The following is a 24,616-nucleotide window of genomic DNA, read 5'->3' on the forward strand; positions in this document are numbered from 1 at the left end:
TGAACAGCCGATGTTAAAATGCCGGCCAAATGATGATCCAGATCAATATAAATAGCTGTATTATTTCTCAACAGAATTGGGAAACCGAACTTACTTTCCAATCCACATTTCCAGACAGCGACTCAATTTTACGATGTCCAATAAGTGAACGCAATGCTTTTGGTGATAAACTGTTGCTACGCAAATTCACTTCCCTCACCTAAAAAGAACGAACTGTTTTTTTGAAATGTGAAGAATAAATAGGCGTGAGAGTCGGTGATAAGTCAAATCATTTGCGTATAAAGCAAGGGTGTCAAAGTCAACTTGCGACGCGGCCCGAATTCAGACCTTCAGGTCGATTGCTGGTCGCACCAGTCAAATGGTTACTTAATGCTACCTCGAAATACACAACCTTTTTTAAACCTTATTATCAAGCATTTTATTATATTTAGGCGGTATTCGCCAACAACGGAATTGGCAAAATACGATGGTTTACTGGTTGAATTATACGGTCAATCAAGACTAAAACAGTGGCTCTAATGGCGATGAAAGTTGGCATATTTCAATGCTCCCTTTGTTTTAGCCGTAGCCGATAGCTTTGCATGTGCGTATGTGAGGAATACAGGAGATATTGCCCGTAAGCGCCGACGTTGGAAATTGGGTCATTAGACCATTATCATGAAATTGGGTTTCCCTGGAGGTCGGGAACTTTTGAGTCGGAAGAGATACTGTACTGCCGGATGCGGACCTCGGGTCGTATGTTTGACACCCTTGACGTAGAGATACGCATTCTCAGATTCGGAATCTATCTAAATTACTATCCTAAGATCTTTGATCCAATATAATCTGATCTGACATAGTTAGTGATATCATAAAGCTCGTTAGTGAATAAAATGACCGAAGTGACTGAAATCCCTAAACGATATGAAACGAATTAATTACCGATTGATTTATTTGACGCTATACATTGTTACACCCTATGTTATTGTTCATATCATTAGTACTGTCACATTGGTCATATCTTGCCTGTCATAAGTGACTATAATGATTCATTACAAGGGGCCCATGTTAGTAGCAGTAACCCCATATACAAAAATATAGGCATATAATTATGTCTTATCAATGAAATTTGCAGTTCAATAAATTCTTATTAAGTTCGATAGCAATCAAAAACCAACTGTTTTGGTTCGGTGATTCCAGTTAGGGGATTACTGTACCATAGCGCTGCTTTATTTAGATCAGCGTTTCTTAACCTTGTCGCCAGCTCTCCAAGGGGCGATTTGGATTTTGGAGGGGGTGAAAATGCTCAGGAGACGAAATGGGGGGCGCTGAAGATAAATGACGTCACAGTAACAGTTCTATATATCATTGCATATTACCATTCGACAAAATCTGTCAAATATCGCAATTTTTCGTCGCGCTGCGCGTGAAATATATGCCGACGATGTTTACAGCGTGTTTCCATGAATCCAGTGGATTATTATTATTCATGTAAAATTAATTTCGCGTACTTTTAGATCGCCAATTCCCCGTAAGATACTCATTTCACGATATAGATTGGGTTATTTTCGACAAAACGTTTCGAACCAAGTATTTTATCCCGCAGCGTGTCGAAATCGAAGAGGCACTGTACCACTTTTTAGAGTGAGAGCCCTTTGTACATTAAAGATGCGTTTAAGCTTTGGTCAAAATGATTACCAAAATATATTTGTATTTGAGAGCTACAAAATTAAATATTCAGAATATTTTTCATCGTATCGTAGAGGATTGTACTATTTAGTGTTGTGAACCGCAAAATCGCTTGATGGTTATATAGAATAGGTTAAGTTATATTGTTTAGAGTACATTCATGTTTAAATTAATAACTGGGTGCAGTACTGAAACATATCTAAACAAAGATCTTTATCACGATCTCAGTTGATTTACTATAGTCACATGAGGCAATAAAACAAAACCCAATACAATTAACAGTCCCATATTGCCAATCGCAGAGATGAATTCGGTAGGTGTACACTGTACAGTGTACACCCAGCTCGAACCCAAAAAGACCGACCGGACTTCGAACTTTTAACCCTTGTCTTTATGACAGTCCTTAAAAGGATTTGGCGGGCGCCAGACATAGGCAATTTTTGAAAATGGACACTTTAAGGGAAAAGGTTAAGAACACTGATCCACATTTTCTCGCATAAGAATTCGATATGTACCAATTGTAGGACTTACAAATCATCACGTTGTCCGACGCGTCAGATAAGAATTTGATGAGTTCAGAATATCCCGTTTGGTAATATTCCTACGAAAGCAGGCATAAATGCGGAGTGCCAATTTACCCCAAAATCCATTATAGTTCGGCAACTCAAACATCTTGCAACATTATTAAATATCGTCGTTGATACTGAGGTAGTTCAAATTCAAATCTAGTCCTCTAAATGCAAAAACTCACATGAATGCGATTCTTCACACATCTTGCAAATATTTCCAAAAATTTGTCGTTGATATTGCATCCTATTAAATCCAGGGAATCGAGATCTCCATTTCTTGCTGCCAGCGACCCCACGATATGAACTTCATCAGGGCTCAAAGAGAGGCTAGATGTATCGATTACAGAAAAATCTTTCATCAGATCGTCATCGTCTGATTCATAAATTGCTGTATATAGCTCCATGCAACTGTATTTATCTTTGCTTCGAGTCTTCTCCGCTAGCTGCAAACGAATCGATCGCGCGAGAACGTGTTGTTTCTTGATCTGATCTGTGACTGTCAGGCAATAATCTTCATCTATACATTTCCATCGCTATATAACGTAATATAGACACATCTCAAAATGCTAAATATGTTTTAGTGTCAGATGAAACGATGTTGATTTACTGAACAACCATGGCGGCCCCAACAGACATCGTGGTTTCCTTGGAAAATTGTGAAACATCAACATATATTCGAGATCAGTAGATTCACAATCATTTTTCGCACTACATTTGCACACGTTTAACTAGTTTGTAACTGTTCTAATTAATTACTATGATGCAAATGCCTTACTTGAGGATTCAACACGACCAAGGAAGCATCCTAAGTGTTGTACAGTGGTCGGGAACCTATGGTTCGCGGGCCATATATGGCTCTATTGGGTGTAAGTTATGGCTCTTTAACAAATTTTTAATTTTGTACCTAATTTTTCAGTGTTGCAGCAACTTGTTACTAAATTTTCATGACTGCCCGAATATAATATTATCGTGGCAGCATAGACGACATGTATTTGAGAGGTCAAGACAGTGGGGTAACCAGGGTTAGAGGTTCGTATCCCCCTTTTCAAAATCCTCAAATTTAAGTTACTGTTGCGCCGGCGACTAACACGACTGGCGAATTCGATCTACCCTCCATCGCGCCCCTCGAAATCTTGAATTGCACGATATCTTGATTGATACCTTAACATGACGACGCTTGTATGACAATGCAGTTTTCAACTACACATTGTCTTGCTGATCTTCGACGATAAACAAACTTCCTTGGAAGTGACATTACCAATTACAATTTCAAATTAAAAACAACGCCATAGCTATCAAAGTCCTTCATTGGTAACGTAAGTAGCTTTCTCTAACCGCCGTAAATGTAGGTGTGTAGCGTTATGTTACGCCGATTACATTAGAAGTTGATCAATATCTAGATTTTCGGAATCAGCGCGACAATTTCATTTGAATAATATCAGTGATGATAGATTCTAAGGTATTTACGATGAGTTGCGCTATCGCAGGTGAGGCTTGCCCCCTCTGTGCCTCATCTGTTCCTTAACTCTCCTTTCGCGCTTTGTTTTCGAACAATATGTGATAATTCCGTGATTTTGGGAATTGAAATGCTTCAAATGTAATCATTCATAAATATCGATAAAAATACCAATAATATTCATTGAAGGTTTCACAATTTTCCCACGCTCCTCCCGGACATGTGAGGCACTGCCTCACGTGCCTCCCATAACCCCACGTCACTGACGTAGCACACCCTGCAGTGGGTATGTATTCCTGTAGAGAGCATGATTAGCACTAATACCTACGCATGTAGGCAGAAAATATGGCGCACCACCATGAATCCTATGTACTAGTGCCACCAATACGTCAGGAATTTTCAATTGTGACGTAACAGTTGATAGACATGTTTGGCTCTTTGGTAGTTACAATTGCAAACATTGGGTCAATATGGCTCTTCGGTCGAAAACGGTTCCCGACCACTGGTATAGTACAACCACAGGCGTGGTCATCCAATTTGCACATTTATGATTTACACTTTAACATGATCCGTTCTCAAGGTCTCTCGGATCTCGTAATGGATTAAATTGTGAAAAAATTGTCAATTTAATTTGAGTTTATATGCTTATACAGTGATGTGAAACACAGCCCAATCAGTCTAATAATACTTCGAGAATATTACAATGCCGAGGCCCTGCGTTCAGTGATAAATTACATATATAGAATACCGGTTGTGTATGATATATCAACTATTCTGCCTATTGCATTATGCTTAAAAAAACATATATATCGTGCTAGTCTATGTAAACAACTTTGACTCATAACCTATTTGTGTGGCGGCAATAAAATACATGTACGAAACTTCGATTACTTACCATTGTGCAAGTCACTTGCAGATTTCATGTAAACGACGCCTGTGACAAACCTTCTAACCACGGACCATCGTTTCTCGTGTAGATATAAGTCATTAAAGCGAGAGAACTTTTCGAGTTCCATTTCGGAGACAAAACTAGCCGCGAGAAATTCCTGCATGCTTTGATGACAGAAGAAAAATTTGAAGTCGCCTTCCATCAAGTGGCGGCTGAGGATATTATTGCCAGGGACTTTCGTCATCAAATCGTGAACTTCTCCTGGGGAAATTTCAAATCGCTTCAGATCTGCTTCATCGAATACGACTCGTCTGTGCGTCATTCCCTGAAACGCCAATGCCTTTAATTTGTTGATTATCGACACGATCCGCTTGCGATTTCGTATGTTTTCTACACTTTGAAGCACCGATATGATCCTGTTGTACAGCTCTGTCACCGTAGATGGGGGAGGCCGACTTGGGTCCCTTCCCATCACAACTGCTATTAGAATCAGGAAAATTGGCACCGTTACTATCTGAAGTAATCGCGGTGACATAGTTTCACATGTTTTCCAAATTTCATCTCCGCTATTCTCTTTGATTAAGTAGTTGAAGAGTCTATGAGCATCTTGACGTGTCAAACCAGTTAGTGTGATTATATGCCTGGGACGAGCCAACGCCGGTAGCTCTGAGACTTTGAATTCGCGGGATGCCACAATTATCTTGACGTGGCGTAGTATGTTGCGCGCCAATATATTGTACAATATGGTCGATGTACTTGCTCTCTGGAAGGGTTTTATTTTTCGTACGCTATCGTCCTTGAAATCCCACCTTGCTTGGTCAAGCCCGTCAAGAATTAAAATTACTTCAGATTGATGGTTGTCCAACCATTTGAATGCCTGATCCTCCTGGGATTCATTTTCGAAAATACCATGGAATAGAAAATTGGACGCTTTGATGGAGTCCTCTTGTTTCATTTCCTTCAACTCAATGTAACGAATCATCTTCAATTTCGATTGCTTGAGTAGGACATCTTCACCTTGTACCTTTGCAGAGGAAATTTCAAGAACTTTGCGAGCAAGTCTACGTGTGAGAGTAGTTTTGCCTGATCCTGCAGATGCTACGATGGCAGTCACAACCACTACATCTATTGGAGCTAATTTCTTAGTCTTTGATATCGTTGCCATCAACTCTTCAATTGTGATCAATTTATCGTCATCGTAGTGTTGATGGTGAAACCCAATTTCCTCTGTCAACTGATTTCGGTAACGTTTCGTTCCAGTTCTACCAAAGGTGTGTGCATCTGGCGAACTTGCTATGGGATGACGACCTTTGTAATAGTCGTCAACGTTGACTTCTCTCATCTGCGGGTAAACCTCGAAATCTGGTTCATGAAGATTTTCATTCATGAAGTCTTCACAAATTCCGCCTGACGTTTCCTGCAGAGCATGTTCGTTTACAACCGCTATCAATTTCCTGTAATTAACACCTAGACAAATGAAAGCTTGATTTAATAAAGATTTATATTCTGTTAAGATATCTTAATCGTCCTATATGTTGTGACACACGGCTATAAAATGAGTTTAATTGCGTATGTATCATGTGGAGCAGAATGGGTGATGGATCACATATTTGGTACGTAACTCCTAAAGAAATACGACTATAGGGCGTAGCCCGTGTCGGATAATTGTAAAAGTGAAAGAATGCGCATTAGAAATTTTGCAAAAGGTTTAGAAGTGAAGCTATGTAATGATGCATTACCTCCATGCCACGGAGAAGATAAAGTGGATTGCTTTATTCGGGGTTTTGCATTTGTTCGGAGTCAGAAATCAAAATGAGGGAATTATTACTGTGGGGCGGCACAGACATTGGGTGCGAGTGCCGATAGAACCGTAATATAGTGTATACCGTTGTAATGACTTTATCCATGACTCGAGACTAGAGTCACGGTTGTTCGGTGATCCGACTTTGATTCGAGTAAATTTATAATATGTGAAAAATGACTCAAGTCGACTTCAGTCACTTTACGTATTGGCTCGACTTCTGTTCGAGTGAATAGCTCATGACTCAACTACGTCACATGTTTCTGTCGTGTCTATTATATTATCTAGTATTTACTCATTCTGATTTACTGATTTACATAAATATCCCACCATTGTTGATTGACGTGAGTTTTAGCAGGCAGGGTCATCGTTCACTGTGCAACCACGACGTAATGTGGTCTACAGAATATTAGTTTAAATCGACATCGACAAAGAAATCAAGACCCTCTGGCTTCCTAAATTAACCAGCTTATTCGAAATGGCAGCGTGTTTAAAAAAAGACAAAGCTGGAAAAGTGGCGAACTGAAAAAGCTGGAAAAGTGGCGAACTCTTCCTCATAAAGTCATCTAGTCATGCAGACCTTTTACTTTCATTCGAGTGTTGATCGTCGTCGCGAGAGGACGCATTATCGTAGTACCTGTATCGGTAACGTCGATTCAGCCGTATTCGCAAAGACAAGTCAAAGTTTAGGGAAGTGTTTGCAGTTTATCGTCATATCGGTTTTTAGACACCATAGATTCAACAATAACCGCAGCTATACTAGGTAAAACCGTGAAATGCCAGGAAGTGGCGGAGCGCATAAGCGTTCCGCAAATTCGGAGTTGAAAGGGCCCGCGTCGAAAGAAATGGCTTCAGATTCAAATAGAGTTAATGGTGATCTTTCGGTAATCATCAAAGGAGTTAAGAAAACTATGCGGCAATGCAATCCATTAACTATTAATAAGGCTCTGTTCAAAGTGCTTGGTGGCAACTACAGTGATATCAGAATACTGCCTTCGGGGGACATTCTAGTCAAATGCGCGAACAGTGATCAGGTCAAGAAATTACTCGCTTGCGATAATTTAGGTACCACGTCGACACCAATCGAGGTTAAAACCGAACGCCATATAGTCAGACCTTCTGAGGTTAAAGGAGTGATAACGAATGTGCCGCTTGAAATGTCGGACGACGAGATTAGAGAAGCGCTAACAGAACAACACATCACATTCGTGCGGCGATTCTCTTACAAATCCGATGACGAGGTTAAATATAACAAATCGGTCTTACTGTGTTTCGCGTCTTCAATTCTGCCCACTGTAGTGAGGATTGGATACATGCAATTTCGAACACGGGTTTACAATCCGCCACCCGTGAGATGTTTTAATTGTAACAGATTTGGTCACAAGTCGAAGCATTGCCGCAGTGCTCAACGTTGTGCGAAATGTGGGAGTCGACATGACGCTGATAAATGCGAGAATAATCCATGGTGTGTGAATTGTGGAGAGTCTCATTCGGCTTGTTACACGGGCTGCCCGAGATACCGCCAGGAAGCTAGAATCCAAGTAATCATGGCTAAAACGGGGGTCAATTATTGGAGCGCCAGACAGACACAGCAACAGAATACTGAAAGTCTTCAGCCCTTCTCGCCTACCGAATTTCCGCCCTTGCCTAAGTCACTCCATGTCAGTAGTGCAGGCAGCGCCGAACAAAGTAATTCCGATAACGCTAGTGCTGGTGTCGCACCTACCAATGAAAATAGTTCGCGCAGTCCTCGTCCAAGTTCCGATGGCAATCTGGTAACCATCCCTCTGGCATCATTATTCAATTTTATAGCGGAAGTCATCAAAAACACAATAGTCAGTTTTGGAGCAGGTCAAGAGGTACGCATAGACGAAATTATTGCAAAATCGGCCGGTGAAAAGCTAGGAATATCGGTGCCAAAAAATTGTTTTGGTGATCAGGCGACTCAAAACTATGAAATGTCGAGGGTATCATCGAACTGTGAAAACCCGATGGATCTATCGGCTGGTAAAGAGAGAACCAACAACCAATCCGCCCATGATCATGATCATGGTGACAACATTGTCCTCGAGCATACACCGACATCTTCAATATAGTGCAATGGAACTGTCGAGGCTTGTATCGTAAACTCAACGAATTGAAACATTTTCTCGAAAATTGTATGTTGGAAGCGCCCGAGATCATAGCGTTACAGGAAACACACTTGATTAGCCGATATGTTCCGAAAATTCCTGGGTTTAATTTAATACGCAAAGACCGCAACATCCACGGCGGGGGAGTTTGTGTTTGTTCGTGAAAGAAAATATACGCCACCACGAAATCGAAGTTCCCAATATTTCCCCGATAGAGGCGCAACTCATAAAGTTGGATGAAATCGCCATCATGAATATCTACATACCACCCAATAAAGCAGTCTCTCTGCAGCTTATGAAAACGTGTTTCTCTTTCTGTGACTCTAAATTCGTGGCGGTGGGCGACTTCAATGCACACCACTCCTTGTGGGGTGCTAAGGATGGTAATCGGTATGGAAAACATCTGTATGAGGTATTAGACGACAAAGATTTGGTAGTCATAAACACCAATATAGGAACAAGACTAAACATATCGTATGACGCTGGCGCAACATCACTGCTTGATTTAACAATTGCTTCCAAAGACATAGGACACAAGATTGAGACAGTGGTCACGGATCATCTTCTAGGAAGTGACCATTTTTTGATCTTCAATCATATTTCGATCTCAGCAAATGTGACGGCGCAACATTGTGAATCTTGGGCTATACACAAAGCAAAGTGGTCCGAATTTCGATGGTCAGCTAATCGGAATCTCTCTCTGTTGTGCAATAAAGAGCACGTGACAATACAAGACATCACAGAAGCAATAATCGCAGCAGCTCGAATCAGTATTCCAGTCACGAAACCACATAGAAAATGTAGCATTCCCTGGTGGAATGAAGCGTGTGCCCGAGCTATCCGTCTGAAACGGGCTGCTTATTCGAAAATGAAGACCTCGTTTCACATTGACCTTGTTATAGCGTTCAAAAAGCAGAGAGCGGAAACTAGAAGAGTGATACAATCCGCTAAAAAGTCCAGCTGGGAATCATTTTGCTTATCTCTGAACAATACAACAAAGTTATCCAAGGTCTGGAGAGCCGTCCGATCGATGTCCGGATCCAGATCATGGAATACGATTAGTAGTCTTACATCTGGAAATCGCATACTTACAAGCAATAAGGACAAAGCAAATGCATTAGCGTGTAGATTCGCCTCATTCAGTAGCGATGATAACGTCGATTCTGAATCTGTGGCCAGACGGAAAGCATTCGAAAGAGAAACGCTTCAACCGATATTGCTACAAACCGATCAAGCTTCAGACATGAATAATCCCTTCACAATGAGGGAATTGAAGAAAGCGCTGAAAGCGAAAAAAAGTGCATCTCCGGGACCAGACGGCGTATGTTATCAGATGATCAACAATCTGGACGAACTCTGTCTCGACCGTATGCTTTCATCGTTCAATGCTACGTGGAGTAATGGAAACTGTCCTGCCAGCTGGCGTCACTCAACAGTCATACCGTTACTAAAAGGAAACAAAAAACCTAGTGATCCGGACTCTTATCGCCCAATATCCCTAACAAGTAATATGTGTAAAATAATGGAAAGGATGATATCTAATAGACTACGTTGGTGGTTAGAGAGTACAAAACAGATTTCGCCAGTTCAATGCGGCTATAGGACTAAACGCTCTACCACAGATTGTATTTTAGCCCTGCATGACGATATCTACAAAGGCATTTGGAACAAACGATCTACAGTTGGAGCTTTTCTAGACTTGGAAAAAGCTTACGACACCGTTCGGAGAGAAGGCGTCATCTTCAAGCTCATAAAACTGGGCATCTCTGGTAACATGCTGAGATGGATTTATTCATTCATCTGTAACCGTACTTTCCAAGTTCGGGTAGGTGACAGCTTATCCGATTCGTTTTCCTTAGATAATGGGATTCCACAAGGCAGTGTTCTCAGTCCGATAATTTTTACGGTTATGATGAATGACCTCCCCGATGTACACTGTTAAAAATATTCTATGCCAAATTACTGGTCTGGTCCTGGCAGCAGTTTTACGACTCTGAGACCGGTAAATTTGAAAAATATTTTCCCGTAAATAATATTGACCGTAATTTATGTTTACAAAGACTGACTGTTAAAATTTCTACGGAAAACTCCCGTTACCTGACGTAACGGAAAACGGCTGTAATATCAAGTTACTGGTCTGGTCCAGTGCAGCAGTTTTACGCTGATGAGACCAGTAAATTCGAAATAACTCTCCTCGTAATATGATTTTACATATGCTGACCGTTGAACATTTTACGGAAAATTTCCGTAACGAAAGGTAACAGAAAGCTGCTGTAATACAAATATACTCGTCTGGTCCCTTGCAGCAGTTTTACGTTCCTGAGACCAGTAAATTTGAATCAGGTTTATTTGTTGCGGGAACACGTAAAAAAAAGTAAGTGTGGATAATGACAAAAATCCAGTCTTTTTTGTGGAGATCATCAATCAGCAACCGCCTGAATGAAGAGGGCTTCATCAAAACTTCAGCAGCAGTTGAAGGACTGTACTTTGTGCCATGCTCTTTTGTAGGTTCTTCTATAATCTGAACAAAAATTATGCAGTCATCAACACAGTTACCATTTGGAAACTTTGAGACGCTATAGTATGACATACTGCGACTTTTCATATTCTTGTTAATTTCTCGAATAATGATGGCCTAGGATAGGCGTGTCGGACATACGGCCTGCAGGCGGTTTGCGAAGCAATTCTAGGTAGTTTGAAAAACCTCTGTATTACCCAGCACATTTTTTAACAAATGTTGAGATCTTATTGTAAGAAATACTTCCCGCAAGGCCACAAATGTCAAGATCATAGGCCGTAATATAATTATCCGACAGTGGCGTTATGGTTTTACTCTGGTCATCATCAGGAACAAGTTGATGATACTGACATCCAATTCCCAAAACTCCAAAAAGTACACACTGAGTTCTGATTTTTGTGAAAAAATGAGACAAAAAGTTGTTATTCGTAAAGTGAAAAAGAAACTTTTATATGCCGGCCGCATGGAGAATATAATAGTTACAAAAAATACAATTCAAATATATTTGTTCGCACTGCTGTATCACTTCTACTCAAAGGCCCCAGACAGACAGAGAAACCCGAATGACGATTAATAATGAGCCAAATTCTAACGTCTGCGTTTACAATTAATTCACGTGTGTTCCTTGAAGAGCATACGCCAAGTTAACGGCAGATTACGAATAAAACAAAGGGAGCATACAACTATGTCGTTAGAGTCAGTGTTTTAGCGGTTGAATTCAAACGATCAATCTCTGAATTTTTGCCAAAATTCCGTTGTTTGCGAGTAAAGGTGCTGCTAAAATATATCCATATGATATGATCGTGAATGTTTTGTAATATACCAAAATGTATACAGGATTGATAATAAACTATTCAAGCGAAAAGTTAAGGGCGGGCGTTTTGAGGTACCGTAACATTTTGGAATGATTTGACTGATCCGGCCCGCGAGCGGTTTGAAAGTTTAAATCCGGCCAGCGACGCAAGTTGAGTTTGATACCCCTGGCCTAAGACTTCATACCTGAATCATCTTTTCCACCGTGATTGCAAACTTTTCTGGCAATATTCTTTTGCATCGCACGTCCAATGTATTTCGCACAACACCGTGCTAGAAGCGAGAGGCGAAATGATCCCTTTCTATCGCATAAGCATTCGACGTCATGATTCATAATGCCATAACGCTTCCATTTTCGTGTAGTTCAAAGTCAGAAAATTTAATACATTCTTATAAGCCGTAGCTTCTGTTCACCATTAAACTGTAACGGAAATAGATACGTCTTCAGAAAGAGGACTGAGAATAACTTGCCAGGTTTGAGCTCGGATACTGCTATACCTACGATATCTGCTATCAACACCTGCAATATTCTAAATCTAAAGTTAAGCTGTGGCTTCGAAACCCTCAATATCTTATAACAACGCATCTTGTTATTATCCAATACGAAAACATCGCGCCGATATAATACCTACATCTCGGAACATTCAGCCGCACGTGCTCACTGCTCAGGCTAAGATGTCCGACGCCGCTATGTCTGGAATATGTATGACGCCATAATTTACTGTTCGCTCGAGCAGCTACGAATTCATGATCAAACAATTCATAAGGCGATTCGCATAAAAAAGGTAAAGGACGTCTGTCGTCTACTACTCTCGACGCAATGGCAAAAGATCATGGCGGCTATACGCCAGCTCCAGTGTTTCGATATATAGTTTGCATCATACATGCGTTAAGGAGTCTACAATGGTGGCAGAACTGGTCCAGCAGATAATTACAAAAAAGATCATACCTGCAGTAAAACTACATAACATACCAAATTTGCTTGGCATGCTACTATTGCTAGACCTTGATGTCTCAAAGGATACTATTTATAAATCGATATAAACGATGGTATCTGCAATGTCCAAATGTTCGGATACCATTCACCGATTAGCATTCAGCACGGCCATCGATGTCGTAATTTGCTTGATGATTGAAACATGATGTAATGACGAAAATCATATATATATGTCCATAATAAGACCGTAAGCGTGTAAAATGATCGAATTGTAAGTGCGATAGCAATGTTGCAAATAATGATTTTCCAGTAAATCGCTTTTACGAATGCCAAAGTAAATCAGGAGCACTGATTATCCAGTAAATTGCTTTTACAAATCAAAAAGTAAATCTGAAATACTGGTTATTCCGTAAATTGCTTCTACGAATTTAATCTGTAATTTTTTTACCCTTTAAAAATAAGTAAATTACTTTTGACGTGCCCGTATATTAATTTAACGGGCATTTACCGTTAATATATCTGACGGGACAAATTTACCGGTATAATTTGGGTAAATCTACGAATATTTCTAAGAGTGTAATCGATACTAGTATCAATCTATTTGCGGATGACGCTTGCCTATGGGAAACTGGCTTAGATGTAATGACAATCTCGTCAAAATTGCAGAACTCGTTAATCAACCTTTATCAATGGTGTAAAAAATGAGGTTTGCGGGTCAATGTCAAGAAGTCTGCTGCAATAATATTCACTAAACGTAGAAAACTACCACCTGTTCAATTTTCAATAGGTATGACAGAACTACCAATAAAGAAAAGTTGTAAATACTTGGGAATTATTTTCGATTCTAAACTGACTTATCGTTTGCACAAAGATGCTGTTGTCGAAAAATGCCTAAAAAGAATGAACTTACTACGTATGCTCAGCGGCACAACATGGGGTGCCTCCACGCCTTGCCTGCTAGCGGTCTACAGATCTATGATCCGATCGGTAATCGAGTACGGATTCGAAGCGTATTTGTTTTCACCCTTATATGTTATGAATTCGATCCAAAAAATTCAGAATACCGCTCTACGGATATGCAACGTGGCAATGAAGAGTACTCCAGCCTTCGCTCTTCAACATTACTGCGCTGAACCACCCATACCAATAAGGCATCTGCAAGCATGCTACAATTATCGAACTGTTATAGCGTCATTGCCGAACCACCCGTGCGCAACAGTAATTGATGATTCTTGGCACGAAATTTTCCCGGACTCGACGCTATTTATGACCTTTAATATGAAAACTAGAAATGCGAATCTCATGCAAATTAATCTACAGAACCAAGTAGTAGTTCCTCTCCCGCCATGGCAGGAAATATGTTGTCGAATAGATTTGCACCTAAAATCAAGAAATGTAAAGTCTGACCTACCCACAATTGCCATGTCAAAGTGTAATCGTTACATCACAGAAATGTACTCGAACCATGTCAAAATATATACCGATGGGTCAAAAACTATTCATCAATGTGGTGCAGCCTTCGTAGTCGAAGAAATTCAGTTTTCTCACAGCGAATCTCTTAGTAAATATTCATCAGTATTCTCATCCGAATTAGTTGCAATTCTGCGTGGCTTAACCTAGGCAAAAGAAAATCTAGGTTCTCGAAAACTCGCCATCCTATCGGACAGTCAAAGTGCCCTTACAGCCATTAACGCCGGCTCTACTAATAACAAACTAATATATGATATTATTCAGTTGTGCGCAGATCTCGACAGAAAAGGAGTGGAGACTAATTTGATATGGATCCCTGGCCACATGGGAGTTGGGCAAAATGAAACGGCTGACGAACTAGCAAGAGCGGCTGCATCCACGGATCACGCAGATGACATTGGAGAATCGGTCGAACTGTCTGTTCCAGAAGTGAAAACGCTCATAGCATCCATATGCCGCGAGAAATGGATTGAATACTTCAACTCGTCACATGACGGGTCAGCATATTACAGAATACACGCACCCATCACAGAAATTCCTGCGCCGCTGAATTTTTCACGAAGGCACTCCTCGATAATCCTTAGGTTGAAATCGGGTCATTGTCGGCTGAATTCGCATCTTTATCGTATAAAGTGCCACGAAGATGGCCTGTGTCGCACGTGCATGGCCGAAGAGACCGTCGAACACTTTCTGATTGAGTGCCCAGTATATGCTTCTCAGAGACAATATTTGAAGAGTGCGGCAAGACGGAACCATGTCGACATGACAGTACGGGCCCTATTATCCAGTCCATATACAATTCAGACTGTTATTGAATTCGTATTAGCCACCCGATTAATCTAATTTTGCGGATATAATATTTTCGACGTGGTCTGGTGCACAAGACCTTAGTAGTTAAGCACCATAAACCCCACATACAACACACACCTTTTACTTTAATTTAAAGATTTTAAAAAATCTTCAAAGCGAAGTCTTAGCATGAAGTTCCAATGTTTTTACTATAGACATTTCTTTACAATCATTATTTGTATACGTTTCCTTTCAAATCTGGGAAGAGCCCCAGCAGAACCATGAAACCGCCACATGCGGTCATGGATCCGCGAGTTGTCGACCTTTGTCCACGATAGTGACTGTAAATACATGAAATAACTGGTACTGGCTAAAAAAGCATTATACTTACTTTGATCTGCAGGACTTGCTTCGCTTTCAGTATTAATAATGTATTTGATGATCTTGCTTCCGTGAATCTGATCCCCTGCCACAACGTTAACATAGCTACTCATAATCATTTGATTGACGTTATCACCTTCTGCCAGCGTTGCAGATCCTGGAACACATGCGAATAGGTTACTGCGAGCGATGCTTCGCTGTATATTTCGAATATGTTATACCATATGTTGGGTCATCGACAATTATTAGAGTTTTCTTTCTTATCATTAGTTTGCGCGACGGATTATTGACATTTTTTCCAGATAACTTTACAGCGATTTCATGTTGATTATTATTACTATTATTGATTCAGCGCTTAACAAGAGCGAGGCGATTACCACAAGCGCAAAACTGAACTTCTCGATGTTCTTTTGTTTCCTGTTTTGCTTTACTCATTTTTTTAATTAACAATTGTCGATATATATTATTGATAGTAAAATGAGGTGGCGCTTATCACCCTGAACTGTCTCGTGCACCACGTGCAAGATTTGTCGTGAACAAAGGTCAAATCGGTAGAAATACGTATCAAAAGACTAATATAGTCACATCAATCTGTGACACGAATCCACGAATGCAATAATGGCCAAAAAAGGTAGCGACGTAGCTAAAAATTAATAAATTGTGACGAAGAGATACTGCTTCACTATCTGACTACGAAGTGCGTATTTCCATCCTGATAAATGAAGCTGGTCAACAGTGCCAGGTACAGACCAACAAATAGCGTAAAGAATAATCAATACACGCAATTTTAAATAAATTGACGGAGGCAAATCAATATATTTTCATGCCGGAGCGATAGATGCATTGACGATCTTCGGTAAAATACGTTACACGTGAATAATATTTATGAAAGGAGTAGAGGCCAAATATTTAGGGGTTTACTTACTGTTTTTCACAGCTGAAAAAGATGTAGGCACATCAGCGACATAGGATTTAGGGTTTTGAACCCTTTCCGCCATGATCACGATATCAAATAATTACGGTGTCAGAGAGTACTGAAAATGAAACGACAGTAACTAGAACATTCGAGAATAAGATATTCGGATGAGTTTCTTCCACTTCGCATGTGTGAACAGTGAACACTGAACAGTCACAAATTGGCAGTCACGATATCTATGTGAACAAATCGGATTTATATAGCAATTTACAACAATTGTGCACGAAGCGATTCGTTTTTTTTTTCTGGCATGCTGAGACATTAATACAATATATAAAATAAAATTCACTATAATTCCTCCCACCAAAGACATTCCCGGTGATTGTTGTCGCAGTAGAATGCTGACGCCCCTAGCGTTTCACATATGCAATCATATAGTTTACGCCAAAACATGAAAACACCGAGATCACCTCGTTGATATAAGCATTACAACAGCTGGATAACTCGTAACATTCAAATACACTCTTCAGCGGTAGCTTCCCTAATAGCAATAGAAGGGTTCAATCCATCAGATGGTTGCCAAATAACATAGCAAATATCTGAAAGCTATGCTACAGGAATGAAGGGATTCGATTTTGTCATGCATGTGAACGTGGACTGTATACGCTAGCGACGGATAAAAATCCCTAATAAATGTATGCATCATGTTGTGACCAACACACCAGAATATTACTGCGTAATATTGAATTCTAGCGCAGTTGGCCATCCAAATTGCCTTCAAATGAACGAGATAATATTTTCTGGCTCGGTTGCCGATGACGTCAGACATAGGATTTGTGGACGGAATCGGATAGAAAAACCAATCACGCAGTTTAGTGACATAAACTCTATTAGATGACAGAATCTTTCAAAATATTATATAAAGAAAATGACGACTGTAACAGCTAACATGTAGTCCTATTAAAGATTTACGGCAGTCGCAAACACAGTACTATAAATTCAGATTCACAATCTGTCGGCTCGATTTATATTCCGTACACCTCTTGTCAACCTAATAACACTCACATCAATTTTTATTGCTTTATAAAATATGCGACGTCTATAAAACGATTGTTTGCACATTCCGCAGTGCTACGAAAGGTTTGCAGGATTTGCGCTCGGCATTGAACCACGCTTAAAGCAGCTAGAACCGCATTCTGAGCGAAAAGATTACGCATTACACCTCAAATGTGGTTCATACATTCAAAACCTCAGAATTATGCCGAGTCGCGGTATAAATCAAACACCATATTTTAATCCAAATTATGCTTGACAAACTATAATAATCAAAAATGATGTACTAATGAACGTAGGTACGTATAGGCGTGGAATAGTATGCATGCATATTTTATACACGTTGGATTTACAACAGCAATGACTTATATCATGAATTATTTGGTATCGTCTCTTCTGCAAAGTAGCAAAACGAAATAAGCTGGCGATTAGTGTGTAATTACACTAAGGGTGTGAGAAATGGGTCAATAATCATGCAATCGGTTTGTTTGTCAAGGCTCATCATGCACTCACGGCATGCATATGCACAGATCGTGTGTATGTATATCATCAGTCGGTGTATGCGGCGCAAAAACTTCAAGGACAAATATTTACAACGACCTATCTTATCCTATCTCACCCTACCTGAAGATGTTAGCATCTATAGACCTGGGCTATTCAACCTTCTTGGTTTGGTGTGCCCGGAGGTTTTTGTAAATAAATAATGTACCCTGTTTTGTTTTCACTCACTGCATGGAGGTGGTAATATAAATATGCACAGTTGTATATTGTGTATAATTGACAAATATGTTGGATAGCGAATTATTTCGATACAAAATGATCGACTGCTGATACAATAATGCAGCTGAATGGTCGATTTTATATTCACATGCGTGCCAAAATTATTATCGACAGACACACAGATCACAATATTGCTTATCCTAATATGTGGAAATGATTGCTGAAATATATATTCTCTATTCAATGTCCAATGGATATCCTGCGTCGTAACATTTTGGAAAGGCATTGAAACTGGAACAAAGATGCCAGTGACAATGGGATAATACCTAGTCATAATTTGCTGAATACTATTGAATATTCCTATATTTATGCGAGAGGATCATATACTTTCTGATCGCTAGACACTTGCACTGCACACTTGTATTCTTGGCCCAGTTCAGAGAAAACTGATTTAATGTGACAAGTTTATGATGCACCCTTGTAAACCTGTTCTTACTGGTGCACCCCATGCTAACACCGTTGGCTGATCTACACCATCAAATCCCGCCGCTACCAAGGGATCACGTATACTCTCACGGTGCTACTGACGGCAATGAAAACATGCATGCTGGATCACTAAACCATTCACCGATTAAACGCATGGCGAAACGAACGGAAATGGGGAAACAAACCATCGGAATAACTGCGACAAGGACTGCTCGAAAGAAAGGGGAGAAGATTGAGCGAGCTTGGAAAAGTAAGTAACCCGAAGTCGTGCGCTCATGAGAGATATAAAGTCAATGCAACGGAGGCGAACAGTCTATGATTTCGTGGTGCAAAAGATATAGAACGAAAAAAGCGGCATTTTGATGTCGTGATTCAATATTAATTTGTCCCAATACCACGACACCTGTTGACTATATATGTCCATCTGATAAACTATTAGTCTGCACCAAATACTCCAACGACGTGTTTTCTAATCTCTTTTTAACCCTTCTAGCTCTTGAGATTTCAATACCATTTATCGAACCCCATATCCATCTTCAACACCACTCCTGATGGTACCGATATCACAATCAAAAAGACTAATGAGATTAAATCGCGCGTGGCGCGAATTAAATGTTTGACTAGAACAGTGGTTCTTAACCTTTCTTCCACCGCCCCCTTTAAAAAAATTATCGTGCTCAAGCGCCCCCACCTCATATTGTAATGGCTATAATAAAGACAACGTGTAACAGCACTTCGTCAGCCCCCCTAAAAACGATTGTTTTGCGAGACCATAGCGTGATAAATCAAACTTTTGAGGGCTTCGCCCCAAGAAATACGTCGCGTGATTTCGATGGTCAGCAACATTTGAGAGACCTATGCTCGCCCTAGGCGCCAACATTTTCTATAATGCAGGAATGAATAGGTGGTAATTGCATATAAACTTATTAACTTTTTAATCCTCGAAGCACACGTAATCAGATTTACCGGTAGCGCTGAGTGAGATGTTCTATTGGAAAATGAAGGCCACGTAAATAAATAAATAAACATATTCGGGCACATGGACAATTAGAGTTATATACATCGAAGTTCACGGTCAACATAAGGGCAATCCTCTTCGGCTAAGGTTTTATCGCTGACGATCTTTCTTCCACACTTCATGACCGGAACTTCGTGCCTTCGTGCATTGTGGCGTGGCAATGGCCGACGCCGAAATGCATATTTCTATTTTCGATGGTTATAACTGTTCTTCCGTGAGGGAGTCGTCAAAACATGATGTGTAATTTATGTTCATTCACCGAAATAATTTGAGGCACCCTTCGAGCTCACCGATTGGGGATTTGGGTTGCAGCAGTTTCGGTCCTGATAAGATGTCAAAGTCCAGTCGGTCTCAAAAGTGATATACAGTGCCTCCTTCGATTTTCACACGCTGTTCGCTGCGGGATATAATACCTAAGTTGAAACATTTCGTTGAAAATACCCCTAGCGAGCGTGACGGCAGTGTTTTAACGGAACATTGGCGATCTAAAAGTATGCGAAATTTGTTTTACATGAATTATAAAAACCCACTACATTTTAAAAAACATATGTAGCAAATATCGTTGCGTAGCGCGACCAAACATTTCGGGATTTGATATGTTTTGTGGAATGTTAATTTGCTCTTAATACTCATTAAGGATATTTACAACTACCACATCGGATACTGCGAAGCCATTTTTCTTCAGCGCCCCCCATTTCGCCCCCTGAGTCCAGCGCCTACCATATCGCCCCCTGAGCGTTTCCGCCCCCTGAGCGTTTCCGCCCCCTTCAAAATCGCTAGCGCCCCTTCGCGGGCGCTGGAGGCAAGGTTAAGAACCACTGGACTAGAATAAATCTGCACCGAATTGCAGGTCTAATTCCGATACATGCATCATGTACAACTGATATTTTGTGCTTCGTACTCCCATGCGGTTAAGAACCGCTACTCCATCGGGTTGAGACAAGCTCTGCCGGCCTTAGGGATCATATATTGTCCTCTCCTGGTCTACACTACACTTTGTTCATGTATTTGCTCTTGATTTGTTGGTAAGAAGTATAAAAGCCCATATATATATATATATATATATATATATATATGTAAATTGTAAGGATAGGCTACCAGCTTAAACATTTGTTTTCATTGACACGATCTGAGGGAAATCATTATCAATACACAATACATTTCCTCCAAGACAATTGAGAATAAAAATAGTGAAGAAAGGTAAAGTATTTTAGTCATTGTCATAATCTTTCGATTTTCAGAGACGCTTTAAGAATTATGTGGTAAAAGTTTCCGATAAAATGTAGTACTTATTACCCGATCAAACATTGTCGAACTAGAATCATTCTTATGGTTACGCTTTCATACCTCCACAGCACTATTATGTGAACGGTTTTAGCAAACTGTAGGCCCACGGCGCGGAAATGTCTACTATTTCAGACTACTCTATCACTTTTCAAGAAATATATTGATCTTCCTAGCGGATCTGCTTCGATAGCAAACATACGTTGATATTAGATCCGAACGTAGCCTGTTAAACATTACTACAGAACCATGTGTTTGTTTAGTATACGTGTAGCGGAAAATGATTCACTGATGTGATATATGGGACCGCTATCCCTATAATAAGATTTCACTATCCTTGGTATGCAAACATTTCGCTAATCATCACGTACGTGGTGCAAAAGAACTGATCGGTCATAAGCACCACTATCCAAATAATAATATTATTAATAAGGGAAATTAAACAGGAAACTACAGGAAATTTGAGAGACCTTTAAAATAGAAATCAATGGCTTGACACAGCACATCTACAACAGCGATAATGTCTACCGCAAACACATTGCAGAGGAAGACGCTGAGCGATAAACTAAATATCCATACATTTGAGAGTTAAAAAATATTTGCGTTTGCATATGCGTTTTATTTTGCATTTGCGTCAAAGGCAGCTGTCATGCTATGAAAAGTCAATTTGAATCTGAGTTATATTCGGAAATTTGAAAAGTTGTATTTGTATAGCCATTAGTTGTGTAGCACGATTTTCTCGGACCCCACGTGTCGTGTCACCACGGATTTAGCGAAATTGCGTTGTTGTTAAGAACCCCTTTGCTTATACATTTCAGTAACCTGTCAATGTCTTCAACTTTTACCTAACTCTCGCTCTCTGATTCCGCGTACAGCACGCGATGGTTTATTTAGCCGCCGTTGAATCGCATAGTGCTGTCTGAGGTAACACTCCACGAAGAGTGGCGGTCTCGATACTTTCACAAACTCCACGAGCTAAGGGGAAATAGTCATCTTCGCTTTCATGTGACGTGATGTAACAGGTGGGCTTCTCGACAAATGTTGAGATAATGTTGACGCTTGTGCTCTATTATAACGAATTCCTTCGCCTTTTCATCCCACTCACTGTTTTAATACACGACAAGCAAGGAATCAATTTGTGATCTTCTAGTTCTCTGTCATAATCCTGTAAATTATATAGAAATATATTATACCAATCTTCAGTATGTTTTGGCTATTTACTTAATTGACTTCCCGCAAACTTTGGAAACTATCAATATTTATAACTGTTTCGCCTGGTATTGTTTGCTCATCAATTTCGATATTGTGCGCGAGTTTCCTGTGACAGGAAAGTATTCTACATCAATCTTTTGCAATGCATTCGGACCTTTCATTTCATAGTGGCATTATCTGATATAGGCTAGTGACAAATTGATTCTTTACTCCCGCAGTCAGCCTCCAACTTCTAATCCTATATTTAGTTCAGCGTTATATGCTTGTATATCGATTCTCCATCAATTATTTCCGCATATTCGCTTTTGCTGCCAAGGCCGGATTACTTGAATTCAATGTTTTATTCCTGACGATATGGCCAGTTGTTTCCGCTTTCGCTCTGTCGAATACTTGTGAGGTATGTGATCTCGCCACGATGGTATGTAATCGTCTCTGATCATCAGTATTTCGTCTTTGGGTGATTTTGCAATATAGTTAACCATTTACCTTAGTGTCCATCAATGGTGTTGACATAACCACATCGGCCCATTGCGTTCAAGTAGAGCTGCTCACCTTTCCTTGAGCTACAGCACCATTATTCCCAACGCCAAACTTTGTCCCAGCGCAAAATTCGATACTGATTTCGGGGGTTCCGAGACCATGAGCAGACTAAAATCCACATTTTCGTCATCGGTATTACAGTAGCTTTCGATTTACATCGGTCACATTTGCCGTGACACATTAATCATGCACTATTAGCCCAAATGGTGTGTATTCACACCCAACGGACCGAAAAGGGTGATGCACGAAAATAGAATCCTGCTGAGAATTACATCATGGTCCTAAATACTTCGCTCCTACGTGCATTCGTAATTTTGATTGAAGGTTGTACTGGATTTATACCGCGGTATAAGTATACTGTATATTCTAGTTTCGTGAGAAATGAGTGTATGATCATACCCATATATCAGGGGTGGTACACAGGTATAAATATACCCCCTTATGTTATTAGTGTGGCTTCATTACTGTCTCTGCCAACGGATCGCCGAATAATATGTCAGTCCAACGGCAGACATATTTCAAAATTATAAAAACGGCTGAATATTATTTCACTACATCGGATTGTGGTTATGTGAGCACGAAGAACCGATGATATCACACGAAGTCACAATGCTAATTCCACGTAAATCTGCGTACATATGTACAGATTGTACACATATGTTTAAACATATCCGTGAATTGCCTTATAATAGATAACAATTGAACAGTATATTCATATTGAAATGAACCCGAATATTTTCGGCTGACACTCGTCAGGGGTAATCGTCAGTAACTAGTAGAGAATTGGAAAGAACATTGTATATCAACAATCGTATCACAAAATATGACGTCACCAGCATGAAATTTCGTGAATGAGTGAGCGTTCAATGTACTATTTTTAGGTGGTACACGAACTCCTTTTGTTGACAGATTTTTGGTTGGTGTATTTTGATAAAAGTCGACTCCAAGGCACACAAATGGAATTGTGAACGGCCTCGCCCAACGATTCGAAATCGGTCGTCTCGATAATTATTCACGCACATCGTTTTATCTAACAGATGTTCGCCGATGGCAGATGGCCTTTGATCGATCAGCATAAATCTTAAGCGGATGAGTTAAGGGTGAGCTTTTCACTGAGCGTGATGCACATGTTCTGATGAATCTGGGGACATGTTGGTTTATGCGTCCCTTCAGACGTTTTGACGTTCTTCCTACGTAGCCACAATCACAATGGCACTTATATTCGTACACTACATTACTTTGTTGAAGTGCAGGGAGAGCGTCTTTGCGTGTTGAAGGGAGCAGTTGTGTTGTTCTAAAAATCACATTGGTTTTGACTGTGTCGTAACGCTTACTGACCGCAGAAATCAATTGTTTTTCAAAGCGGGTGGAGATGGGGCCAATTCAAGGTAGATGGATATAAACATCTTTTACTGTTCGTTCGGTGGGCTCTGTTGGTTTTTCAGCGTTGAATTGCGCTAATTTCCTCTCCATACCGCGGCTGATATGCGGAAACTAGAAATCGCCAAGTTTATGTATCAGTTCCACTGCGGCCGTTGCCCCGAATATTTCAATGGCTTCTTTACCTCGGTATCAAAAGCGCACAAGTACAACACACGCGCGTCCACGTCGTCCAAATATCATATGATCGACTGAAAAGATCATCGCTCTATCAAATATGTCGGACCTGATGTGTGGAACCAGTGGTGGCTTTTGGGGTGGGCGAGGTGGGCGGTCGCCCGGGGCCCCCCTGGTCGAAGGGGCCCCCCCCTCTTCGGATTATGCGCTTTTTTAAGGATAATAACGAATAAACATGGAAATCCGTGTACCAAGCAAGAATATGATACCGTACGGATGTGTCAATCATCATCAAATCTCTGCATTTGTTAGAAAAGTCCCATATCCCGATGATGAACACGTCTCTGCATGCGGTAGAATTACTTAGTCTTGGTGTAGTCTATCCTCAGACACGTGCAACAATATAC

General features: G+C 40.3%; 1 protein-coding gene across 3 annotated transcripts in view; it reads right to left on the reverse strand.

Annotated features, from left to right (window-relative positions):
* Positions 1-19,504, reverse strand: part of LOC145445786 (uncharacterized) — a 36,248-nt gene extending 16,744 nt beyond the window's left edge. Inside the window, exons 1-5 of one of the 3 annotated variants that reach the window (XM_080323938.1) lie at positions 16,349-19,502; positions 15,434-15,580; positions 4,589-6,049; positions 2,420-2,733; positions 95-199 (exon numbers count right to left, since the gene is read on the reverse strand). In XM_080323938.1, coding sequence (XP_080180064.1) covers positions 95-199; positions 2,420-2,733; positions 4,589-6,049; positions 15,434-15,580; positions 16,349-16,421 — 2,100 coding nt within the window. In that variant the 5' untranslated portion in view covers positions 16,422-19,502. Of the gene's footprint in view, positions 1-94; positions 200-2,419; positions 2,734-4,588; positions 6,050-15,433; positions 15,581-16,348 lie in introns of all 3 variants that reach the window. The other 2 variants (XM_080323929.1, XM_080323946.1) reach the window with 2 other exon arrangements.
* Positions 19,505-24,616: the final 5,112 nt, after the last annotated feature.

This window comes from Botryllus schlosseri, chromosome 1 (genome assembly GCF_051294905.1).
Source record: "Botryllus schlosseri isolate E-star chromosome 1, Bs_hap1, whole genome shotgun sequence".
NCBI lineage: Eukaryota > Metazoa > Chordata > Ascidiacea > Stolidobranchia > Styelidae > Botryllus > Botryllus schlosseri.